Here is a 22,408-nt window from a genome sequence, read left to right on the forward strand (position 1 = left end):
CAGAGACCGCATTGAACTGTCTGCTGGTGTTTCCACCATGTCCGCGGGTGCTGTTGTCCCACCGTGTCTTCTCTTTGCTCTGCATCTCCGTTCCTTATCCTGGCATTCTTTAGCTTGTGTCCATGTTAGGTGAAAATGTTCGGGCCTAATCGTCACAAGGTCTGTAGTTAGTATTTATCATTTTCTCAGTGTTCTAGGAACCAAAAACAAGAAGCTAATTGGAGGTCCTGCCTGGTGAGGGGCAGCTGCTGGCCTTGCTTCAGTGGTTTCTGGCACTGGGGACAAGTCCTCAGGATTCTCTGGGTCCCCTCTTTAGATGCATAGCCTTATATTCACTGAAGGGCCGTTGGGTTTCTAGAAGTACATCTTTTTACCTGGATGGGAGAAAGGCAAAAGAATAAGGGCTCATTGTCTTTATCAAGAGTTAACATAGGGTGTTAGATAGATAGCTCACCGATTAAGCATGCTTGCTTCTCTTACAGAGGACCCAAAGTTCAATTCCCAGTACCCACATTGGGCACTTCACAACTTCCTGTTACTCCAACTCAAAGAGATCTGTCGCCCTCTTCTGGCCTATGTGGGCACCACATGCAGATATACAGACATACATATATACACATGTGATAAATCTTTTTTTTCTGGGGAGGGATGTGCTTCAAGACAGAGTTTCTCTGTGTAACAGCTTTGACTGTCCTGGAACTCACTTTGTAGACCAGGCTGGACTCGAACTCACAGAGATCCTCCTGCCTCTGCCTCCTAAGTTTTGGGACTAACAGTATGTGCTACTACATACCTGGCAATAATATAAACTTTAAGAGTTGACTTAAGTACATTATATACATTAGCTTCTTAGAACAGTGCCTGAGACATACTTTAATCTTCCACAGACACACATATAATGGTTTTTAACCACAGACATTTATCTTTATGCACACACGCAGGTACCTGTATTTATATACATATATTACATCTTTCTGCCTCTGCATGTCATGCATGTGTGGACCTGCTTGCCGATATGGGGATTGTCCTTGACACTGCTCTGCTCTTCTGTTAGTATGAGCGGTGGTCAGTACTGCCCTCTCTGTCACCCCAGGTGTTGTAGAATATTATTTCAACTAGGCAAAGATGTGTTACATTTGTCCATGCTACAGAATATTACTTTAACTGTGTACAGGTGTGTTACTTTTGTTTATGCCATATTTGTTTAATTATGTAAAGATGTGTTGCATCTGTTTCACCTTGCCTGCCTAAGGCACCCGATTGGTCTAATAAAGAGCTGAATGGCCAATAGCTAGGCAGAGAAAGGATAGGCGGGGCTGGCGGGCAGAGGGAATAAATAGGAGGAGAGCTCTAGGTTCCAAAGGAAGAGAGAGAATGAGGAGAGAATAAGGGACATGCCTTGAGTAAGAACTCAAGCAGACGCCAGACAGACAGACAGACAGACAGACAGGTATAGAGAAGCAGTGAAAGTAAGATACACAGACGTAAGAAAGGTAATAAGCCCTGAGGCAAAGGGTAGATAAAGAGAAGCAGGTTAATTGAAGTTAGAAGAGCTAGCTAGAAATGTGCCTGAGCTAGGCAGAGAATCCAAAACTAATAAGTCTCTGTCATGAATTTGGTGGTCCAAAAGAAAAAGCCCGGTACAGGGGCTAGACAGAACATTTTATATTAGAAAATCACAGAATTCTTATTTTTTGAGAATTTCATCCGTGCATATAAATGCGATTTGATTAAATCAATCCCCTCCCCTCCAAACCCACCCCATTTTTCTTACTTTTCTCTCCCTACTTCATATGTCCCCCCCCCTTTAAACCACTGAGTCCACTTAATGTTTCTTCTGTGTGCACAGATAGGGGACCATCTCCTGGAACACGGGCAACCTCTAAGGGTCTGCATTCCCAAAGGAAGCTAACTTTTTTTTCTCCCTGTCAGAAATTGCCAGCAGCTCCTCACCGAGCAGTGAGACTTCATGCATCCCTCCCCCATCCGTACTGGGATTCTGTGTGGCTTGAGCATGTTGCCACCATCACTGAGTTCATCTGTGCCATGGGAGAACCCCAGTTCACCCCACTCACCCAGTGCCCCCTGGCGTTTCCAATTCTGATGTCTGTCTCCAGCTCCACAATGATCCCTGATCCTTGTGGGGAGGCGGAGTGATATAGATGTCTCATTATGGCTGAGCAATTCTTCAGCCATGACTTCTCAGCTCATGGACCAGTTTTGGGTCTCTGTTTCTTACTCTCTGCTCACTACAAACAAAAGCTTCTCTGATGAGGGTGGAGAGAGGCATTCATCTGTGGGTGTAAAGATAAGAACAGAAGGGGCTGTGTAACACTGTGCCCATGTAACAGAATACCGGTAATAGATTCTCCCCCAGGGCACATGACCTAGTCAGCCAAGGGTTCTTGGTTCTGCTAACAGTCCCAGGCATGAGTTCCATCTTGTGGAACAGACCTTAAATCTAACCTCACAGGGTTTTCACAAGAAGCTCATAGAGTTGAAGGAAAAACCCATAACTCGAGGCGAATTAGATATTCACATCCTCAGTAGGATTTATGCTTTTACGGACTTGACTGACTCTTGCCAGGAGAGTCTGGTAGAGGGAAAACCAGGGTAGGAGTGTTGGAAACCAAAGCCTGGGGGATTCCTATGACCTCATGGCTGATCAGGATTCGTGGTATTGGGCGAATTTCTTAAATTTAGACTTTTATGGCAAAGGAAATGGTAGCGACACAGACCAAGCAGTAAAAGAAGCAGATCTTAGTTTCTGATATTCCCAAACATGTTCAAGTGCTCCCAGGAACAGTGCTTAGGAGAGCAGGCACTCGGCTGCAGAGGACATTGGCATGAGAAGACATTGAGATTAGCTCCCAGGCATTATAAATCAAGAAGAGCCTAATAAGCCAGCCCATTAGTTAAGCTGTGAATGCATCGACCCATCCACTCACTGAACCTTTCTCTTGCATCCACTTGTTCTGAGGCAAAGGGTAAATGAACTAGACAAGCCAGCCTGCCTCACTAAGCCCCGCTACAGGAGGACCTGAAAGAGTAAAAATACTATTAACTTCAGAAAATATGTGGTTGAGAGGGGAAAAAAAATCAGTGTCATGCGGCAGAGAGTGTCAAGAACATGGGTAGAGTTGATCCTGCTTTTACCTTTATTTATTTGTTTATTTGGAGGGAGGAGGTGTGAATGCTTCAGTGTACTTGTGGAGGTCAAAAGACAACCCATGATTCTCTCTACCATATGAGTCCGGGGATTGAACCCAGGTCATCAGGCATGACAGCAAGCACCTTTCCCTGCTGAACCATCTCACTGGCCCTCAATCCTATATTTAATGATAAGGTTGAGTCATTGAGAAAATACGTCCCTTACCCAAGTACACATCCGTGGCTCAGGATTTCAGGTCAAGAATGACCCAGAGTCTTTCTTTTCTTATCTCTCCCACAATGTGTATTCCAGGAGCGGAATTTGAGTAGAAAGCATACCCAGCCTCTTATTAAAATAAGTAATAATGAATATGTCCCCGTAGCAATTCAGAAGATAGACGACATAGGCTGTTTCTCCAGGGAATATTTTATAACCAGATCTGTGACCTTGAGCAAGCAGGATGCCCTCTGAGTCACAGCATCTTCATCTGGGTGATGGGAACAGTCATTCCTTCCCTGCCTGCCTCCCAGGGATGCCCGTGAAACTGTTGACAGTGGGTGATAGGAATGGCATGGCATTACTGTGCAAACGAAATCACAGTTGCATCCAGCCGAGGGCGAAGAGAGCAGGTGCTGGCAGGTGTAATTAGGAGAGAAAATTATTACCATCCGTTTTGCAAACATGTGGTGGCCCCGAGGTTCTGTTATGGCTGGGAGCCTTGGGTGTATCTGTAATTGAGGCTGACATCTTGTATTGGGCCTTAACAAAATGCCCCTGGCCAGGGGGGCTTAAAGAACGGGATTTTATTTCTCACCTTTCTGAAGGAGGAGAAGCCCAAGCCCAAGGCGCTGGTAAAGGTGTGTTTCTTTCCTTAGCTGGTGGATGATGTCACAAGGCGCCCACCAGCCTTTCTGTACATCTCTGTGCTGACAGTGGCTCCCTTTGAAAGGCACATCTGCCCTTTTGACACCACAAAGTGGCATTGTTATCTACAAAGTCCAACTCTCAAGAGCAACAGTTGAAGTTACAGAAGACCCACCTCCCTCCTCATAATGTTTTAAGTGAGGTAACATTTTGTGCTGGGTGGCATTCATAGCCGTCCTGCGGGTCCATGTGGTCAGTGGGCCGAGGGTTAGACATGCCTGCTGGTGTGTCTTCCTTTCTAGGGCCCAATGTGATGATCTGATTTAACCTTAATTTCTACTTAGTGGCTACATTAGTGAACTTAGAATTTCTTCCTTTGAGCTTGGGTGGGTGGGTGGGGGACGTGTCCCAAATACTCTTGTGAGGGACATTTCTACTTTACTTTGGCAACAACTGAATTCAGCCCGGTTCCTTGTAAAAAGTCGTTTCTGAGCCTGACGGAGGCAGGTTGGTTGCTACCTTTCTGGAGGGGTCCCTGGAACCTACTGTCTTTAGTCTGACTTTCAGCCCCAGCTTTAGGGACCTTAGCTGCAAAACCACAGCCCCAGGACACAAGTGCTAAGGCATAGTCACCGGTTGGGCTAGCCTCTTTCCCCGTAAAAGGCTGTCAGTCACAGGAAGCTAGATCCCATTGGATTGGCTAGAGTCAGGTGCAGAACTTTGAGCCAATTAGAGGAGTCAAAGGAATGCCGAGTGCTGATTGGTTGTTGGATGTCAGGCATCCTATTGTCAATCAATTCTCATATGAGGGCAAGGCCAGTGGCAGACTGTAGAAAAGCATGCTCCCATCATGAAGCTAGGGATGGCTGAAAATCAGCATTGCCTCCTCTGTTCTGGAAGTGGACAGGCATTGCTTGGCTGGGTTCATTCTTTGGAAACAAGAAGTAAAACCTTTAGTTTTTTTTTACGGTCTCTGGACAGTGGAATGTTGTAGATCTCACTTACAGGAAGGAGTCACCACCGCCGAGAAGCGATCATTCGCTTTGCAAGCTGACTTTTTAAGGAAAAGGTGACCTTAGACATTAGTTTCCCCAAAGTAGTGATGGTTTATATTTATTACCTAATTTATTTGTGTTTTTTTGAGACAGCACCTCCCTATGGCCTTGAAGCCTAGATCGTCCCACCACTGACTCCTGAGCATCGCAAGTGGCTGGGCCACTAGTTTACACACCAGCCCTCTTTGTTCCCCTGGGGTTCAGGCTTAGGACTTCGTACATGCAGGCAGGCATGCATCCCACTACTGAGCTCCAGCCCCAGCCTTTCGGTTGTAAAATAATGCTTAAAATGGAGCTTCTCTGTGAATACAGATGAGAGCCAGAATAATTTGTTGTTCTTTAACGTAAAGGTAAATGCTTGTTATTTGTGCCTCATTTTCTCTTGAAAAATAAGCCCTATTAGAGGGGTGTCTCTGTGGTTAAAAGCAGTTACTTTTCTTGCAGAGAACCTGAGTTTGATGCCCAGCACTCATGCTGGGCAGCTAATAACTGCCTGTAACTCCAGCTACCAGGGGGAGCCACTGTCTCAGGGCTCTGTGAGCAACTTGCACTCATGGGCACATCCCCCCCCCCCGACACATTATTAAAAATAAAACAAATCTAAAAATATAGAAATAAGACCTGACTTTTTTAAAAAAAGATTTATTAAGTTTCTAAACTGCTAGTATCTGTGGGCATAGAACTTTTACCTCGAAATGGATCCTCTATGTAGTAATCAGATACTTTGAGAGAGTCCATCTGGGATCTATGGTAGTGCCTAAGTTCACTAACCACCATTCTTAGGGGAAAAAAAGGGGGAGCTTTAAGACACACCGAAGATGAACAGAGCAGGGAGCCATGTGAAGAAGGGTAGAGATGAGGAGGATGCTCCCACGAGCCAAGTGACACCTGGAGGCATCAGGCATTGTATTGTGAGAAGCAAGCCTTTCTCCCCTAGAGTCTCCTGGAGAGAGTGGTTCGACCAGATCTCAGACTTCTGGCCTCTAGAACCCTGAAGGAATAAGTTTGTGTTGTTTTGAGCCATTAGATTTGTGGTAGTTTGTCTTAGCAGTCCTGGGAAGCTCATCTGAGCTCACTCATGCGCTTCACCACCCAGGCAGGGAAAGGCTATGCTGGGATTTGATGTAAGGAAGCTGAGAAGACAAAGGCAGCTTTTTAGCCAGCACTTTCTTTCATCAGTGTGAACGTTGAAACACATTTCACATAGTTACAGTCATGGAGCAAATTGCTTATCGTATTTATTAGAAACAGCCCTTACATCTGGTAAGGTTAGATGCTGCATTAAGCAGACCAGGAGGAGGGCTTCATTTCCAACACCACACATTTGGTCTTGGCAGGTTCACCATGGAAAGGAAAAAGAAGCCCCATGAAACAACAGACTCGGATGTCATTTTCAGAATTCTGCTTCCTGCTACCTTCTTTTAGCATCTCAAGATGTAAATTCTCAAATGCTTTCTCTCAGGTTTGCCCAGAAAGATTCAATTTCCCCTTCTTCACAGACAGATATATTTTTTTTAAATGGAAGTTTTTGATTATAATAGAGAATCCTTCTGAGGTGACTTAGTTTTCTGTGTGTGTGTGTGTGTGTGTGATGTGTGTGAGGGGATATGTGCATATGTGTGTGAAGCAGTGAGTGCATCTATCTAACTATCCACCTGTTCACTCAACTATCTTTTCATCTATCCATCCATCCATCCATCCATCCATCCATCCATCCATCCATCCATCCATCTGCCCATCATCCATTTACCCAGCCAACCATCTCTGTCCATCCATCCATGCATCCATCTTTTGTCTGTCCATTCATCTACCTATCTGTTCAACCATTTGTCAGTCTATCATCTATCCACCCCATCAATCCTTTTCTTTTTCTATGCATCCACCCATCTGTCCATTTGTCCTTTCATCCATTAATCTATCCATCCAATTAACCATCTATCTGTTCATTGCTCATCCACCTACCCATCTAACTGTTCATCCATACATCTACCCATCCAACCATCTGTTTGTCTATATACCTATTCACTTATCATCCATTCATCTATCTGTTCATCCATCTGTCTATCATCTGTCCACCCATCCATCCATTTCTCTGTCCATCCATCCACCCATTGACACAATTATCCATATATCTATTCTCTGTCCACCCATTAACCCTTCCACCTATCCATCTATTGTCCATCCATTCACCTACCTATCTGTTCATCTGTCTGTCATACATCCACCCATCCATCCATTTCTCTGTCCATACATTGTTTGTCCCTCCATTCCTCCATCCATTGGTCTGACTGCAGAGCTGGCCAGCAGGTGCCTCCGGAGCCATGCTCACTGTGGTCACTGAGCATCCGGCAGTTCACAGTAACTATCCCAGCAGGTGTATTCGCGTTTAAATGAAGTTGTCATTGTGAGCTCAAGTCTCAGTAGTGCTGTTCTCAGTACTACCATCAGCCTGTTTTAGATTTTAATCAGACAGATGCCTTTGCTTGCTAGTCCTTCTAACTGGAAGTTGTGTTAGATTTTAATTCAGATCAAACAGGCTGAGATCCCCCTCCATCCAAGACAATAAAGAAACACTCTTAAGTGGTTACAGTTGTAATTAAGGGAGTGCTAACGGGTAGAAGGGGATTAGAGAAAATGCATGTAATTATTACACAGTGTAGGAGCTTGCTGTGTGGATAAACAGGGCACCCCTGCATGAGGAACACAGGAAAGAGGCTCCCCTGGAAACCAGACTGGCTCATACCTCCTGTGGTTCTGACTTCTGACACTCATATGCCCCCAGAACTGTCTAAGTTTTAGAGTTCTCTCTGCTGCATCTAGCTTACAGGGGTTTCTTTAAACCTATGTGTTTCCCTGATCTCAGGCATATTTTTCTATGTCCCATGAATACTGCCAGCTCTGTCTGACACCCTGTCATGAGAAGGACCATGTCCCTGGGATCCTCAGATCCACATCCTAAGTGGTGTTTTATAGACTGTTCTCAAATTTCTACCCCATCAGCCTCTTGAGGGCACAGTAGAGGGCTCAGGGTGCCAATAGAAAATCACAGTGTAACGTGGCCTCTTTCTATTTCTCTACCAATATGGAGCCAGAGCCATGGGTAGCATTGATTCAAGTGTCCTGTACTCTTTTGTGTCACGGCCCAATTCTACCCAGGCACCAACAGGATAAAGATCATCACACTACCTCTAGCTTCACCCCCTCTGATGCCAACATCCTACCATGTGCTCTGAAGCATGGGTAAGAGCCTATGTTTTGGAGTTGGTCAGATCTAATCTCAGTGATCAGTCTGGTGGTGACTTTGGGTAAGCCATTGCTTGCCTTTGGAAAAGGTGTCCTATTGGCACCTCCCCTGGGCATTATCCTTCTTGTTTTGCTCTCTGTATGTTTCTAAACATCTTCTGGACTCTATGGGCCTGCCTACCTCTTTACCTCTTTTTCTTTCTCCATGTCCATCTTTCTTTCTTTCCTTCCTTCCTTCCTTCCTTCCTTCCTTCCTTCCTTCCTTCCTTCCTTCCTTCCTCCCTTCTTCTTGAGACAGAGGATTTTTTATATATAGTCATGGTTGGCCTCCTAGAACTCCTATGTAGACCAAGTTGGCCTTGAGATCTGCTGCCTTTGCCTCTCAAGCGCTGGGATAAATGGTGTACACCACCAGGCTTGACCATCTGCTTCTCTTCTACTGTGATTCTCTCCATCTACTCAGCATCTACTCAGCATTGTCGCAGTCCTTTTTCTTTAATGCATGCACTTTTACACCGGCATCTTCTGACCTGTGGGAAGCTGATGGGTTGGATCGTATCGCTCAACTCAACAGAAGAAATTGCTGTTGGCTCGTGGTTGTTAAAGAAGCTGGTGGCAGTGGCCAGGTCTCTTGACTCTCAGTTCAGGGTCTTTCATATTGGCCTGTTTCACCCGCCTACCACTCAGGTATAGGACCCTGCAGGGAAGGATGCAGGCTTCCGTGTTGAGTTCCAGTTAATAAAGTGAAACTTCGCGGGACTGAGCACGGCCCCTGCTTTGGTGTTACTTGGAAGAGCGGAGGCTGAAGAGCTGGCTCAGTTTGGCTGAGTGTTTGCCACACAAACATGAGGACCTGAATTTGGTCCCCGGGACAGACGTAAGAAAGCCAATCACGATAGTATGTGCTTGCTGTTCCAGTGCTGAGGAGATGGAGACAGCGAGATCCCTGGGGCTCAGTGGCCAGCCAGCCTAGCCTATTCAGCGATCTTCAGGCCTAGGAGGGATTCTGTCTCAACAAACAAGGTGGATAACACCTGAGGAATGATGTACAAGGTTTGCTCCCTGGCTTCCACACACATGTGCACACATGTGCATGTGAACACACACACACACACACACACACACACACACACACACACACACAAGTGAAGTCAAGACTCTGGTCTGGCAGCTCATCTCTCTTCCCTCTAAGACCCAAGATACTAAGGACATTGACATCCTCTGTGCTCTTTGCTACAATTCCTTTTAGTAGACTCCTAGTTCATGGTTGCTGTGATAAAATACTAGGGAGGAAAGGGTTTAATTGATTTATAGCTTACAGTCCATCATACAGGGAAATCAGGGGAGGAGCTTAAGGCAGGAACCTGGAGGCAGGAACTGAAGTAGGGGCCAGGGAGGAAGACTGCTTTCTGGTTTGCTTCCAGTCTCGTGTTTAGCTACTTGTCTTGTCCTGCCTAGGGATGGTACCACCCACAGTGGTCTGGCCTCTCCTGTGTCAATTATCTATAAATCCCCACATTCATTCATTCATCCATCCATCCATCCATCCATCCATCCATCCATCCATTCCATTCCATTCCATTCCATTCTGATAGAAGACGTTTCTCAGTGGAGGTTCCCTCTTTCCAGGTGACTCTAGCTGAAGCTAAACTATGGCAAGCAGCAAGTGACAGAAACCCACCAGCCGCTGTGGGAGCCCAATGTGGGGGTTCTTTGCAAGGTCATGGTGTGTGTCCTGGCACAATGGGAGGAAGGTGTGGCCTGCAGGTGAGGCCTGGAGTTCCACAAGAAACCTCCACCTCTCATCTCTGCCTCTTTCTTCCTGCCACACCATTGGCAGAAATGCCCCATCCCCACCTCTCAGTTCAGATTTTCCTTTTCTTTCTGGAAAGAAGCTGTGCAGAGGTTGGAGTCTCTTAGCCCTGGTTCTAAATTGATTTTCAGGACACAGCTTGTTGGCTCTGCATGGACCATTGCTCACATCTAGACCAGTCAACAGTGGCTATAAAATGCTGACTTGGTGCCTTGTTGCTGTTGCCATGGTGATAGGGAGCAGGGGAGGACGGTTTGCGCGGATGGTCCTTACATCATCTTGGATGGCTTCACCACCACTCCACAGTCTTTGAGGTCTTAATATAGTCCAGGCAGCATGGGAAGCCATGGCAAAAATGGGACCATAGATCCTGCTTCTGTGACTTTACATGGTTCAGTTCCTACTTCCTGTAGAATGTCCCCATGTGCAGGGGGCTGGCTGCATCCCCTCCTTTGTATCTTGCTGTGGTAGACCTCCAGCTTCACTATGGGTAACCTTTAGTTTCATCGGTCAGTAAATGTCATTCTACTGCTCTCAGCTTCGGGTATGAAGGGCCTGTCCTGGACACTGGGTGGAGGTGGCCGCCACTCTAAGCAGCCTTCCCCTCTTTCTTCAGAATGCGCCCTGGAGATTGCAGCCCAGCCCTTTCCCAGAGGCCACCTTGACTCTCTGAGGCCTGTCCTGTTTGAAACAATCTTGTTTGTGCTGTTCAAGAACTCTCAAAGAGCTGACTTCTGACATCTCTTATTGCCTTGTAGATAATAAATTGCCACACTCTACAAATAGCCACAGAGAGTGGGGGAGCTGGGTTGATTTCAGAGTTATATAACATACAACACTGGGTTGGATGTTGTTGTCTAAATTAGAGCCTGTGTCCTTGCTGGTTTCGGAGTGAAGTTTACAACTGCCCTGTGGCTTTAAAAATGAGAAATCATGGTGTCCGGGAGTTAGATTCCTAGTCAGAATTCAGGGACCAGAGTACAGAGAAGTATAAAGAGTACTGAGGAGGCCAGGCCTCAGAAATAGTGATACAGAGCCTCATGTGTTAGGGTAGAAGCTAGACTAGAGAATTCCAGAAGCCGCTCATGGTCATGAGACTACTCAGCTGTTTTTTTTTTTTTTTTTTTTTTTTTTTTTTTTTTTATGAAAGTCAGAGTGATACTCATATAACATTTTTAATTTTTCCATTTGTCACATAGACACGACATAGGCATACATGCATATGCATGTTCTTTGCACGTACGAGGGCACATGTGCCTGTGAGGACATGTGTGTGGAGGCTTGAGGTTGATGCTGGGAATCATCCTCCATAGCTTTCCCACCTTATTCACTGAGGCAGAGGTCTGTCAATCAAACAAGAGCTCAACAGTATGACTAGTCCTACTAGGCAGCTTGTTCTTGGGACCCCCGTTTCTGTCTTCTGGGGACCCCCGTTTCTGTCTTCTGAGGTGAGAATTACTGGCTGTCCTCCATTCCCCCACAACATTTGTGTGGATTTCTGGGGATCTGCACTCCGGTCCTTATAGTTGTGCACCAATCAGCTTTAATCACTGAGACATCTCCCTCACCCCCATGTAACATATTTGGGAGGGGGTTTTGAAATCAACGTCTCTACAGATCTATCTTTCATCCTTAAAGCTTCATTTGGAGTTAGGAATAGGACTGAGGGTCCATTGTGTATGTGAGCCGAGGAGACCAGTGAAGTACCCAGGATGGGAGCTCGGGCACTCGAGAGCTTCTGTCCCCATCCTAGCCCTGTTGCTTAGCAACGTCATGATTCTGGCCAAATTGCCGAACTCTTCCGAGCTTCCATTTCATCATTTGTGCGACGGGGACACAGAGAGTCACCCTCCAGTGGGGGTTATCTCAGGATTAAATAGCGTGTTAATAAAATCAATGAATGTCATCAATAGAAAATGATTTCTATAGATGACCGAAATCACTTGTCACAGGGCCTGGTTCTTATCTAATATTTAAGAAAAGCATTCACTATGTTCAGTTATATTCATTAGGCACTTGAATCCTCTGTCTGCGCATTTGCTCCTTTATTCCTCCCTCCTTGCTGTGTTCTTTTGGTCTTCTGATTGGAGCCATGAGTCTGAAGAAATGCCTTTCTCAAATTCCTCCTCTAGAGTCCCTTAAGTGTTAGTGTTCTCTCTCAACACAAACACATGGCATCATCATCATCATCATCATCATTATTATTATTAATTACTATTATTATTATTATTGGCAGGGTTTCACTTTATGGCACTGGCTTGCCTGGAACACACTATATAGACAAGGCTGGTCTTGAACTCACAGAGACATACCTGCTTTTGCCCTCCTGGGTGCTGGGATTCAAGGCCCGCACCACCACACCACACCCAACTGAACACTTGATTTTGAACTGCTTGAGAGTGAGTTAACAGACATGATAGCCCTTTTTCTTGAGATACTCTAATGAGGTTGTGGTGGTTTGAATGAGAAGTGTTCCCCACAGGCTCTTACATTTGAACCTTGGTCACCAGTAGATGGCGCTTTTTGGGGAGGTTATGGAACCTTTAGGAGGAAGTACATTACTAGGGTGGACATAAAGGTCTGTTAGAGAGGCCCTACTTCCTTTCTCCCTCTGCTTCCTGACTGCTAGGCCCACTTACCTTGCTTGGTGCCATGTTTTCTCCTCTAGTACTATAAGCCCAAAGAAACCCTTTTCCCCCTAGGTTGCTTTCTGTTGGGATATTTTATTATAACAACAAAAAAGTAACCCATACATAGGGTTTCCCTGGAGTTCTCAGGTGCACAAAGAGACACTTCAACACACAATTATCACCAAGCTTTCCCCACATTTTATCACTTGTCTCTTTGTGTCCATTGCAGCCAAATTATTTTCTCCAGTCTGAGGTCCTAGTCCAGGACACTCTGTCTGTGTCCTGTCCCTAATCGATAGCACTTTCCCATCCTTTATCTCTCAGATAGTGACACACTTATAAAGTCTACTCACTCTGTTGAATACCTCCTTACTGGGTTTATTTCACGTGTCTTCATTCCGAGTTCAGTTTATACTTTAAGAGTGACGCTGTGTCCTTTTCGAGATCCAGTGTCTATTTCTCATGAATGACGGCGTCTTTGATCACCAGGATGAGGTGGGGTGTGCCAGGGTCTGCACCAGAAAGCTGTAGTTGCTTCATTAGGAAATCGTTACTTCTCCTGCACCGAGACGCCGTGACACTTTGCAAATAACAGGTTTCTTAGATGTCGAGTCAACTGCAGAATCCATTAATGATTCTCGCCCGAGACAACTAAGGCATAAATGGTGGCTGCCAGGTGGTGTGGTTCTAATTTCATGAATCCTTTTGCATTTGTGAGTCGGAATGCCACCCCAAGGACCCAGCTTCCTTCTCCGCTGTCTGTTTAATCATAGCGGTGTGGATTCAGAAACCCATTTTCTTCCATAGATTATAATTGGTTGCTATGATTGTTTACGGGGATGTCAAATTGTCCCAGGTTGGCAGCGGACAGCCCTTCCTGCCGTCTCCTGTGTCCTTTTTGACATTTCTGTTGTTTGAGAACTTAGTTACCTCCTGGCTGCGTGAGATATTTTAGACTCCTGCTCTCCGCTTCCCTCTGCCTATCAACCCGCCATTTTCTCCAAGGAGCCCTGTTATCTTCTTATTCAGAGAATGGTGTGTGGAACTTAAACCCTGGGCACTTGGTGTGTTGATTGCTGAATGAGGAGTCTGATGTGTGCAACTAGGGCCTCTCAGAGAACTGAAGCAAGAAAAAGCCTCATGTCTACACACACTTACACACTCCCTCCTGTATACACATAAACAAACACATACAGCCCAGCACATGAGTTCTCTCACTGGCTCTCACAATCTACTTTGTACTCAGTGCTCCCATTGCGTCTTCTTTCCATTTTAAGACTCATTTTTCTAGTGGTCAGAACCGTGGCTTTTGTTACGCAGCACACTGAAGTGATTTCAGTGGCTAAACCACCTGCTCGACTGTGGAAAATGAAACCTAACCTGGGTTCAGTGTGTGTGTTTGCAGTAATTTTGAATCTTTACTTGGAGAGGCTGTAGTCAATGTGTCAGGAAGTTACTTGCAGCTACTGTTAACAGCTTTGTGCATTGGAGGTGCATTGCTCATGTCCAGAACAGAGCAGCTGTGGGATTCTTCCCTGTCCTTGCCCTAGGGAAAGGTCCTTTTCACCTTTTAATCATTTATTAATAATCTTTCTATTTATCTATCAATGTCATCTATCTATCTATCTATCTATCTATCTATCTATCTATACACTCATCTATCCATCTATCTATCATCTATCACCTATCTATCTATATATCTTATCTTAGGATTTCTATTGCTTTAAAGGAAAGCATTTAATTGGGGCTGGCTTACAGTTCAGAGGTTTAGTACATTATCATCATGGCAGAATCATGGCAGAGTACAGGTAGACATGATCCTGGAGAGGAGCTGAGAGTTCTACGTCTAGATCCTCAGGCAGCAGGAAGGAAGAATGAGCCACTGGGTCTATGTTGAGCTTCTCAAACCTCAAAGCCCACCCCTGGTGACACTTTCTCCAACAGGGCCACACCTCCCAATAGTGCCACTCCCCATGAGCTGATGGGGGGACATTTTCATTTGAACCACCATATATTTATTAATCATCTATGTATGAATCATTAATCATCTGTCTATCATCACTTTATCATTTGTCTGTCTTCTATGTCTTCATTTGTCACTCTGTCTTCCATCTATCTATCTATCTATCTATCTATCTATCTATCTATCTATCTATCTATCTCTCATCTATCTATCTCTATCTATCTATCTATCTATCTATCTATCTATCTATCTATCTATCTATCTATCTATTAACTACCTATGTATCTCTCTGTCAACCTATCATGTTTATCTATGTATCTATTGGTCTATGTATTTATCTCTGTGTCTATGATATATCTATATTTCTATCCCTCTAAATGTTTATCATCTATTTGTTTTTGTTAGTCTATTGATGTATCAATCTATGTATCTGTCTATGTATATATCTGTATATCTATCATTCAGCTAATACACTGTTATCTGTGTTCTATTACTCTGTCTGTCTATCTATCTATCTATTTTTCTATCTATCTATCTATCTATCTATCTTCATTATCATCATCATCTATTTATAGTCTCTCTGTTTGCCTGTCACCTTTTTTGTCTGTCACTTCCCAGGAGTCAGTCACGGCCTTTCAAAGATCCTACAGTCATCTCATTCCCCATAAGACTTTTGATCAAGTGTTGTCCATGGCCTCCAACAGCTCTGAAATTAAACAGTTGCCCATAGTTCTGTTTGCCAAACATCCGAGTAGAAGGCTTTTCCTACCCAGTGAGCCCAGACTCAGGTCACACACAACTCGGCAGGTAGGTCCTCCAGTGAACCAGCAGACAATCCAGCAACAATGACTTGAGGTTTTGGAAGGTCTCCAACTCTGTCCCTCCAGTGGTGTCTACACTGCTGGCTTTTTTTTTTTGTGAAGGCAAGATGTTAGTTTTCAAAACTGCAGCAGCTCCAAAGAGGAGGAGAGAAACTCAGGGTAAAATATCACTAAGTTCTCTAGTGTAGGCAGAAGTTTCTCTCTCGCCTCCCTATTCCCAAATACCCAGCAGCTGCTTCTTAAATAATTGACTCTGAAGCTTAATATTACTCATATTGATCAGCTAGTAGCTCAGGCTTATTACTAACTTGTTCTTATACTTAAATTAACCTATAATTCGTATCTATGTTTAGCCATGTGGCTTGGCACCTTTTCTCAATACAATTTTCATCACTTCTCCTGCATCTGGTTGGTGATTTCCTGACTCCACCTTTCTTCTTCCCAGCATTCTCAGTTTGGCTTTCCCTCCCAAGTTCCTGCCCAGCTACTGGCCAGTTAGTGTTTTATTAAACCAACTCAAGTGACAAATCTTTACCATGTACAAGAGGATTATTCCACAGCATTCTGTTTTTTCTCTTTCTTAAAAGGCCAAGATTTTGTATTTCCTGAATAAATGCTGTCCCAGCCCCACATACATTTGAAATAGTTGTTTCCGAAGGTATTTGTTGGCTTTCTTTTTGCTTCACAGGGCAGAGAATCTTCTGCTCATCTTACTCTGCCATTTTCTGTGATGCCACTCTGTTGAACACTAATGGAAATGCATTTCCAAAAAATTATCCATACACTTTAGTGTGGGGTCTAACCCTCCTGAAATAAGGAGCCAAGGAGGCATGTCTCTGGACAGATGCTGACGTGCCTTTGGCAGTAGACGATGTTTCTGTGATGCTGAACACAACAATTTCTTTTTTAGTGTTCTGAGGGCTGGGAGGGATCACCTTTGGAAGTATTGAGAGGCTGTTCATGGATAATGGGGAGAGGGTGCAAAAATCTAAGCCACTCATGGAAGAGTTGAAATGCGGAAACACAGGCACCTAAGCTGCTTATAACAGAGTTGTAAGTCAGGGTCAGCCATGATTCTCTGTAAGAAATCTGTGCCTGCCCTTGAAACTCAGTCTGGGAGACACAGTAGTGTCTGCTCTGAGGGCTTTCCCAGGGTGCAGACCAATGCATTAGCTGGCTTCTTTCTCTAGAGCCTACCCTGTCACCTGGTCTCATACAAGACTTTTCAGTTACAAGTGACAAAACCCAGTTAATACTGGCTTTAGGGGAAGTTGAAATTTAGTAAAAGCACAGATTTATTTAAATTTCTGAAGACAGTGAGTGATCTTCAGGTAGGGCTGGATTGGGGAATCCAGAAATCTTGACGAGGAACCTGGTTTTGTGTTGTGAAATAATGATTTTTGTACATTGGTTTAATAAAACACTGATTGGCCAGTAGCCAGGCATAAAGTATAGGTGGGATAAGCAGACAAGAAAATTGTGGGAAGGCTGGAAGGCTGAGTGAGGACATCAGCCCACCATCCAGGGAGCAGCATGTAATGGCACATAGGTAAAGCCACGAAACACGTGGCAACATATAGATCAACAGAAATGGACTGAGTTTAAGTGTAAGAGCTAGTCAATAGTTAGCTTGAGCTAATGGCTGAGCAGTTTTAATTAATATAAGCCTCTGTGTGTTTACTTGGGTCTGAGTGACTGCAGGACTGGTAGGTGAGAGAGATTTGTCTTGACTAAGAGCCGGGCAGGACCAGGAAAACTTTTAGCTACAGTCTTGCTTCTGTTTTTTCTTCTGGCTTTACTGTGGACACAATGTTAGTATATTTTCCCTGGCTGTTTTAAGGTCATGTGCCTAATGGAGTCAGGTGGGATCAACTCTAGCCAAACCAGTATGTCATGAGATTGACAGATTTAGCTAAATGAGGAAGAACCTACAGAGTCCCAACAGTTTGCCAGAGGAGAGAGGAAAGCCCCACATACCTGGATTTAGAGGGAGGTCTCTGGGAGAACTGGAAAGTGAAGGGCAGGAAGGCCCTGATGGCAGCTAGGGTGTGCAGGAGTTTTATGTGTGGCTGGTTCTCTCTGGTCCTTTGTGCCATTGTTTTCTTAATTTGCTCCCCATAGGAAATCTATGATCCCTGTGTTGTGATGACCTCCAAAATGAGCAATTGCTTTCCAAATGAATTTCAAGCTAAGACTAGGATACTGAAGAGAGAGGTTTGCTCAGTTGATGATGCGCCTGTAGGTATGAGGTCCTGAGTTCAGTCTCCAGAGATCCTATGAAAAGTTTGCCAAGGTAGTAGCGTGTACTTATCAGTGCTGGGGAAGCAGAGACAGGAGTCTCTGGGATTCACTGGCCAGATAGCCTTATCTATTCAGAGAGCCCTAGGTCCCAGTGAGTAATGCTGTCTAAATAAGCTTGGTGGGCGGGTGGTTTCTGAGGAATGATCATTGAAATTATCCTCTGGTCTCTACACACATACACACAATACGCTTCCTCCAAAAACTTCCCAAAAAATCCTCCAAAACCACATGACTGCAGATGTGCATGTACAAATTAATTAATTAATATTGAAGATAATTCTTGTGCCAAGTGACAGTCATGTCTGCAAGATGAGAAGGGAGGTAGAACTCTCTGTGTTGGACAGTATCCCTGCCCCTGGGGACTAAAGAGGGTCTAGTTGTTGAGCTTAATTATCTTCAGTGTGAGGTGGAACCCTTCCAACTGTCTGGGACCTTCCATCCTCTAGGGACCCATCTCTTCTGGGTAACTCCACCTACAAAAGGCTCCACAATGTCCCATACAGTGCCAGCTGCTGCCGCCTGTTAAATATAATAGAGTAGCTGTGGCGAGTTTAGGACAGGAGGGCCTCGAGACCATGATCAGACCTGGAAGTGAGAGGGAGACAGAGAGACAGAGAGACACCCAGAGAGATAGAGAGATACAGATACAGAGATACAGAGAGACACAGAGACACAGAGACATACAGAAGACAGAGAGACACACAGAGAGACAGAGGCAGTGCCTTAATTCTGTCCCTGAGAAGCACTCCAAGGGATGTGGCTTCATCTTCACTGTAGGATTTGGCCTCTTAAGAGTGACTACTAGTTTTAATATAAATTAAAAATTACTTGATTTATATGTGTGAGTGTCTTATCTGTGTGTTTGTGTGTGCACCATGTGCATGCAGTGCCTTTGGAGGCCAGGGTGTTGGATCCTCTAGAACTGGAGTTACAGATGATTGTGAGACGCTATGTGGGTGCTAGGAATCAAACCGCAGTCCTCTGGAAGGTCAGCCAGTGACGTTAGCTGCTGAGCCATCTCTCCAGCCCAAGAATGACCACTGCCTTAAAGGGGCAGACCCATAAGGGACCGAATGGTCAAGCATTTGAACCTGTCGGGGATATTTCACATTCCTAACAGGAGTCCAGGTAGCGAGTAGCTCATTCAGTCGCCCCTCCCTCTTGGCTCACCCTTGGCCTGTTTGCTCACCTGTGCCCTCTTCTCTCTTGTTCAGGACACAGAAGTTTTGAACACCGCCATTCTCACAGGAAAGCCTGTCTCGGTTCCTGTCAAGGTCGTGGGGGTTCAAGAAGATGGATCTGTAGTGGACGTGTTGGAGGCTGTGGAATGCAGGTCGGCTGATGAAGATGTTGTGAAGGTACTGGAGACACATCCTCGTGTGTTCCTCTCTCTCTCTCTCTCTCTCTCTCTCCCCTTTCTTTTCATCTCCAGCATGTCCTCTCTCTCTCTCTCTCTCTCTCTCTCTCTCTCTCTCTCTCTCTCTCTCTCTCTCTGTCCCCTTTCTTTTCATCTCCAGCATGTCCTCTCTCTCTCTCTCTCTCTCTCTCTCTCTCTCTCTCTCTCTCTCTCTCTCTCTCTCTGTCCCCCCTTTCTTTTCATCTCCAGCATGTCCTGTCCTAATGTCCTTCATTTGAAGGAGGGCGAATGACCTCACTGAGAAGAGATCAATGTCAGTAGAGAAGCTGCTGTTTCCATCTCTGGTTCTAGGTCTCAAGTGACGATCTGTTCCTCTTTCACCCTCTTCTTTTCCTCTTTTCTTCTCCATCTTTCCCATATGCATGCTGCTTCCTTTACTCCAGCAATCCATACATCATTTCATTTTACCAACTGTCTAATGCCCAGTCGGGTTATTTACTGAGTATATTTTCTTCACATGCCCTGCTTTCCTGGAGCAGCTGTCTGCTTCAGCTGGCTGAAGTCTGGTGTTGATAAGAATCTCCTTTTCTCACGCTTAAAAACTAATTTAGGGCCATTATAAGATAATAAAACCCACGAGCTTGATGTGTTAAAATTTTGTTATTATACATTAAAGTAAATGACTATTAAAATAATAATAAAAAAACCCTCATCATGCACCTCCTGACTTAATTTGAATACTACCAAAGGGACATGCAGCTTGCAGTTGAGAAATCTGGACACGGGCTACTTCTGCTGGATTCTTTTCATTACTGAGCAGTGGATATTTTGGCTCCACATTCTTCCGGAGTCTGCTGGGAGTTTAATTGTCCTTGCTGTTTGTGAGGGAAACTTTAAGATTTAGTGTTTCTGTTGTTTTTCCCCCCACCCTCCTCAGCACACATTGGTTGCTTATTGCTTTTGCAGCAGAGACCACAGAGAAGAAGGATTCCATCTCTGAGTCTCCAAGAGAGCTCCAGTCCCAGTCTGCTCAGATATTTTAGGCAAATCCGACATGCCCACAGAGTCCTGCCTTTCACATCCTGTCTGCTTCTGTTCAGAGGTGAAATGGGACCTGGCCTTAGGCTTTTCACACTTATATTAATTAATTAAATTTCTTAATATGTACATGTGCAAGCAGATGCATACATGCATGCAGATGCCAGGGGATAGCTTTCTGGAGTCATTTCTCTCCATTCACCATGTGAGTCCTGGAACTTGACCTCAGGTCCTGAAGCTTAGAGGCAGGTACCTTTACCTGCCGAGTCACCTCGCCAGCCCTCAGTGTCGGTCTTAGACACTTCCTGGTGGCTAGCAAGAGAATGTCTACAAAAGGTTGATGCTTTCTCTGTGTGGCCTGCACGAGACTGTGTTTTGGTCCAGAGTATGCCTGATAAAGAAGGATGTTGGATCCATGAAGTCTCATTGAACAGTTGTGAATCTGCAGGAGCCTCCAGTGTGGCATAGCTTGTTTCCTGGGCATGGGCCATGAATTTGCCCCAAAGACAAAAGCAGACTAGTTAAAAACCTACAACATGGCCTCATCCTGGGACTCCTGGCAATCCTTGTGTTCTATGGCCAAGCCAGACTAAATAAACCCAAGGCCTTCCATATTAAGAGTCCAGAAAGACCTGAGTCTGGTTACAGGAGGTAGGTATACATGAGACATACTGACAATGCAAATGTGCACACACACACACACACACACACACACACACACAGACACACACACAGACACACCTATACACACCTATACACACAGACACACAGACACACACACACACACACACACACACACACACACACACACACAGAGGAGTGCATGTGGAACTCCATCTTATTTTTGAGACAGGGTCTCTCATTGAACCAGATGCTGACTGACTTGGCTAGACCAGCTGGCCAGCGAGCCTTAGGGAATCCTCCTGCCTCTATTTCCCGGAGTTTGAATCATAAGCACACACCACACGCCTGGTTATTCACATTGGTGTTGGGGGGTCTGAACTCAAGTCCTCATACCTTGTAAGTACCTTACCAACTTAGCCACGTCCCCAGCCTAGCACATCTATTTTTCTGTCTCCACATCACTCAAGAAAGAGGAGACATTGGCAGCAGCTTAGGGAGGTGGTGTCTGAATGTTCATGCTGACATAGGCTCAAACAAATGACATGCTCTGTTTCTCCTGAGCCTTTGGGTCTCTCCCAGGAGCCTTGTGGAGCCCTGCAGGATGGAATCCTTGTTCTCTTCCTCTGGAGAATTCTACAGCAGAGAAGTGTGTCCAAATTTGTGAATTTCATTGCAGTTCCCATGCACAAAAGTGAGCTAAAGCCACTCTGCCCTTCCTGAAGGATATGATATTTTAGAAGATGAAGTTCTTTCTTTTTTTCCATCTTGGCTGTCTTGTACAAGCCTCGTAAAGAAGGGTCCACTCTTTAGAGGAGCCAAATAGAGTGAGTTGTCAGATCACCAAGCCCAGGGCTGCATTCAGACAGGCTTTGCTGGTGACCCTGGGATTTAATTAAGTGGCTCTGCTGTATCTGCTGGGGTTTCTCTGTCTGTATTTGTAATACATCCTACTGCAGCTTGAGGATGGATGGGATTTTCTCCAGGGCTGTGCACCGGCCTCAGTGTCACCCAGGGGTTGCTGGGACACTGGCAAAGTCATTTGTGCCAGCATAGAGACCCATGCATCTGTTACCTAGCCATTTCTACACAGCGGGCCTGGGACTTCGAGGAGTGAGTCAAGTATTGAGTTTGGGGATGTGGGAGTTGTGGAGACAAACAGGCTCACTCCCATGACCTGGGAATCTTGTGACTTTCATAGAATAGGTATAAACAGCTGAAAAAGGGCCAGATGCCCTCTACATCTGATGAAAGTGGAGAATCTAAAATAAACAGAAAACAGGAGACAAGCTTTATAATTGTGACTCTGTGTGTGTGTGTGTGTGTGTGTGTGTGTGTGTGTGTGTCTCTGGGTGTCTATATGTGTTTGTGTGACTATATAAGTGTGTCTATGTCTGTCTATATCTATGTCTCTGTGTGTGTGTGTGTCTGTCTACATGTGTCTCTGTGTATCTGTGAGTGTGTCTATGTGTCTCTGTCTGTCTGTCTGTCTGTATCTGTAAGAAGCCTTGACCTTTATTATTAGTGGTGAGATCCAACAGGTCTGTCAGC

The 22,408-nt window shown here is 45.1% G+C and overlaps 1 protein-coding gene across 1 annotated transcript in view; it reads left to right on the forward strand.

Moving 5' to 3' along the window:
• LOC131898303 (transmembrane protein 132B) overlaps nt 1-22,408 on the forward strand; it is an 85,047-nt gene that overhangs the window by 26,677 nt on the left and 35,962 nt on the right. The window contains exon 2 of the mRNA XM_059249431.1: nt 19,056-19,199. Within this exon, the coding sequence (XP_059105414.1) occupies nt 19,056-19,199 (144 nt within the window). The remainder of the gene's footprint in view (nt 1-19,055; nt 19,200-22,408) is intronic.

This window comes from Peromyscus eremicus, chromosome 23 (assembly GCF_949786415.1).
Source record: "Peromyscus eremicus chromosome 23, PerEre_H2_v1, whole genome shotgun sequence".
In the NCBI taxonomy this organism is placed as follows: Eukaryota; Metazoa; Chordata; class Mammalia; order Rodentia; family Cricetidae; genus Peromyscus; species Peromyscus eremicus.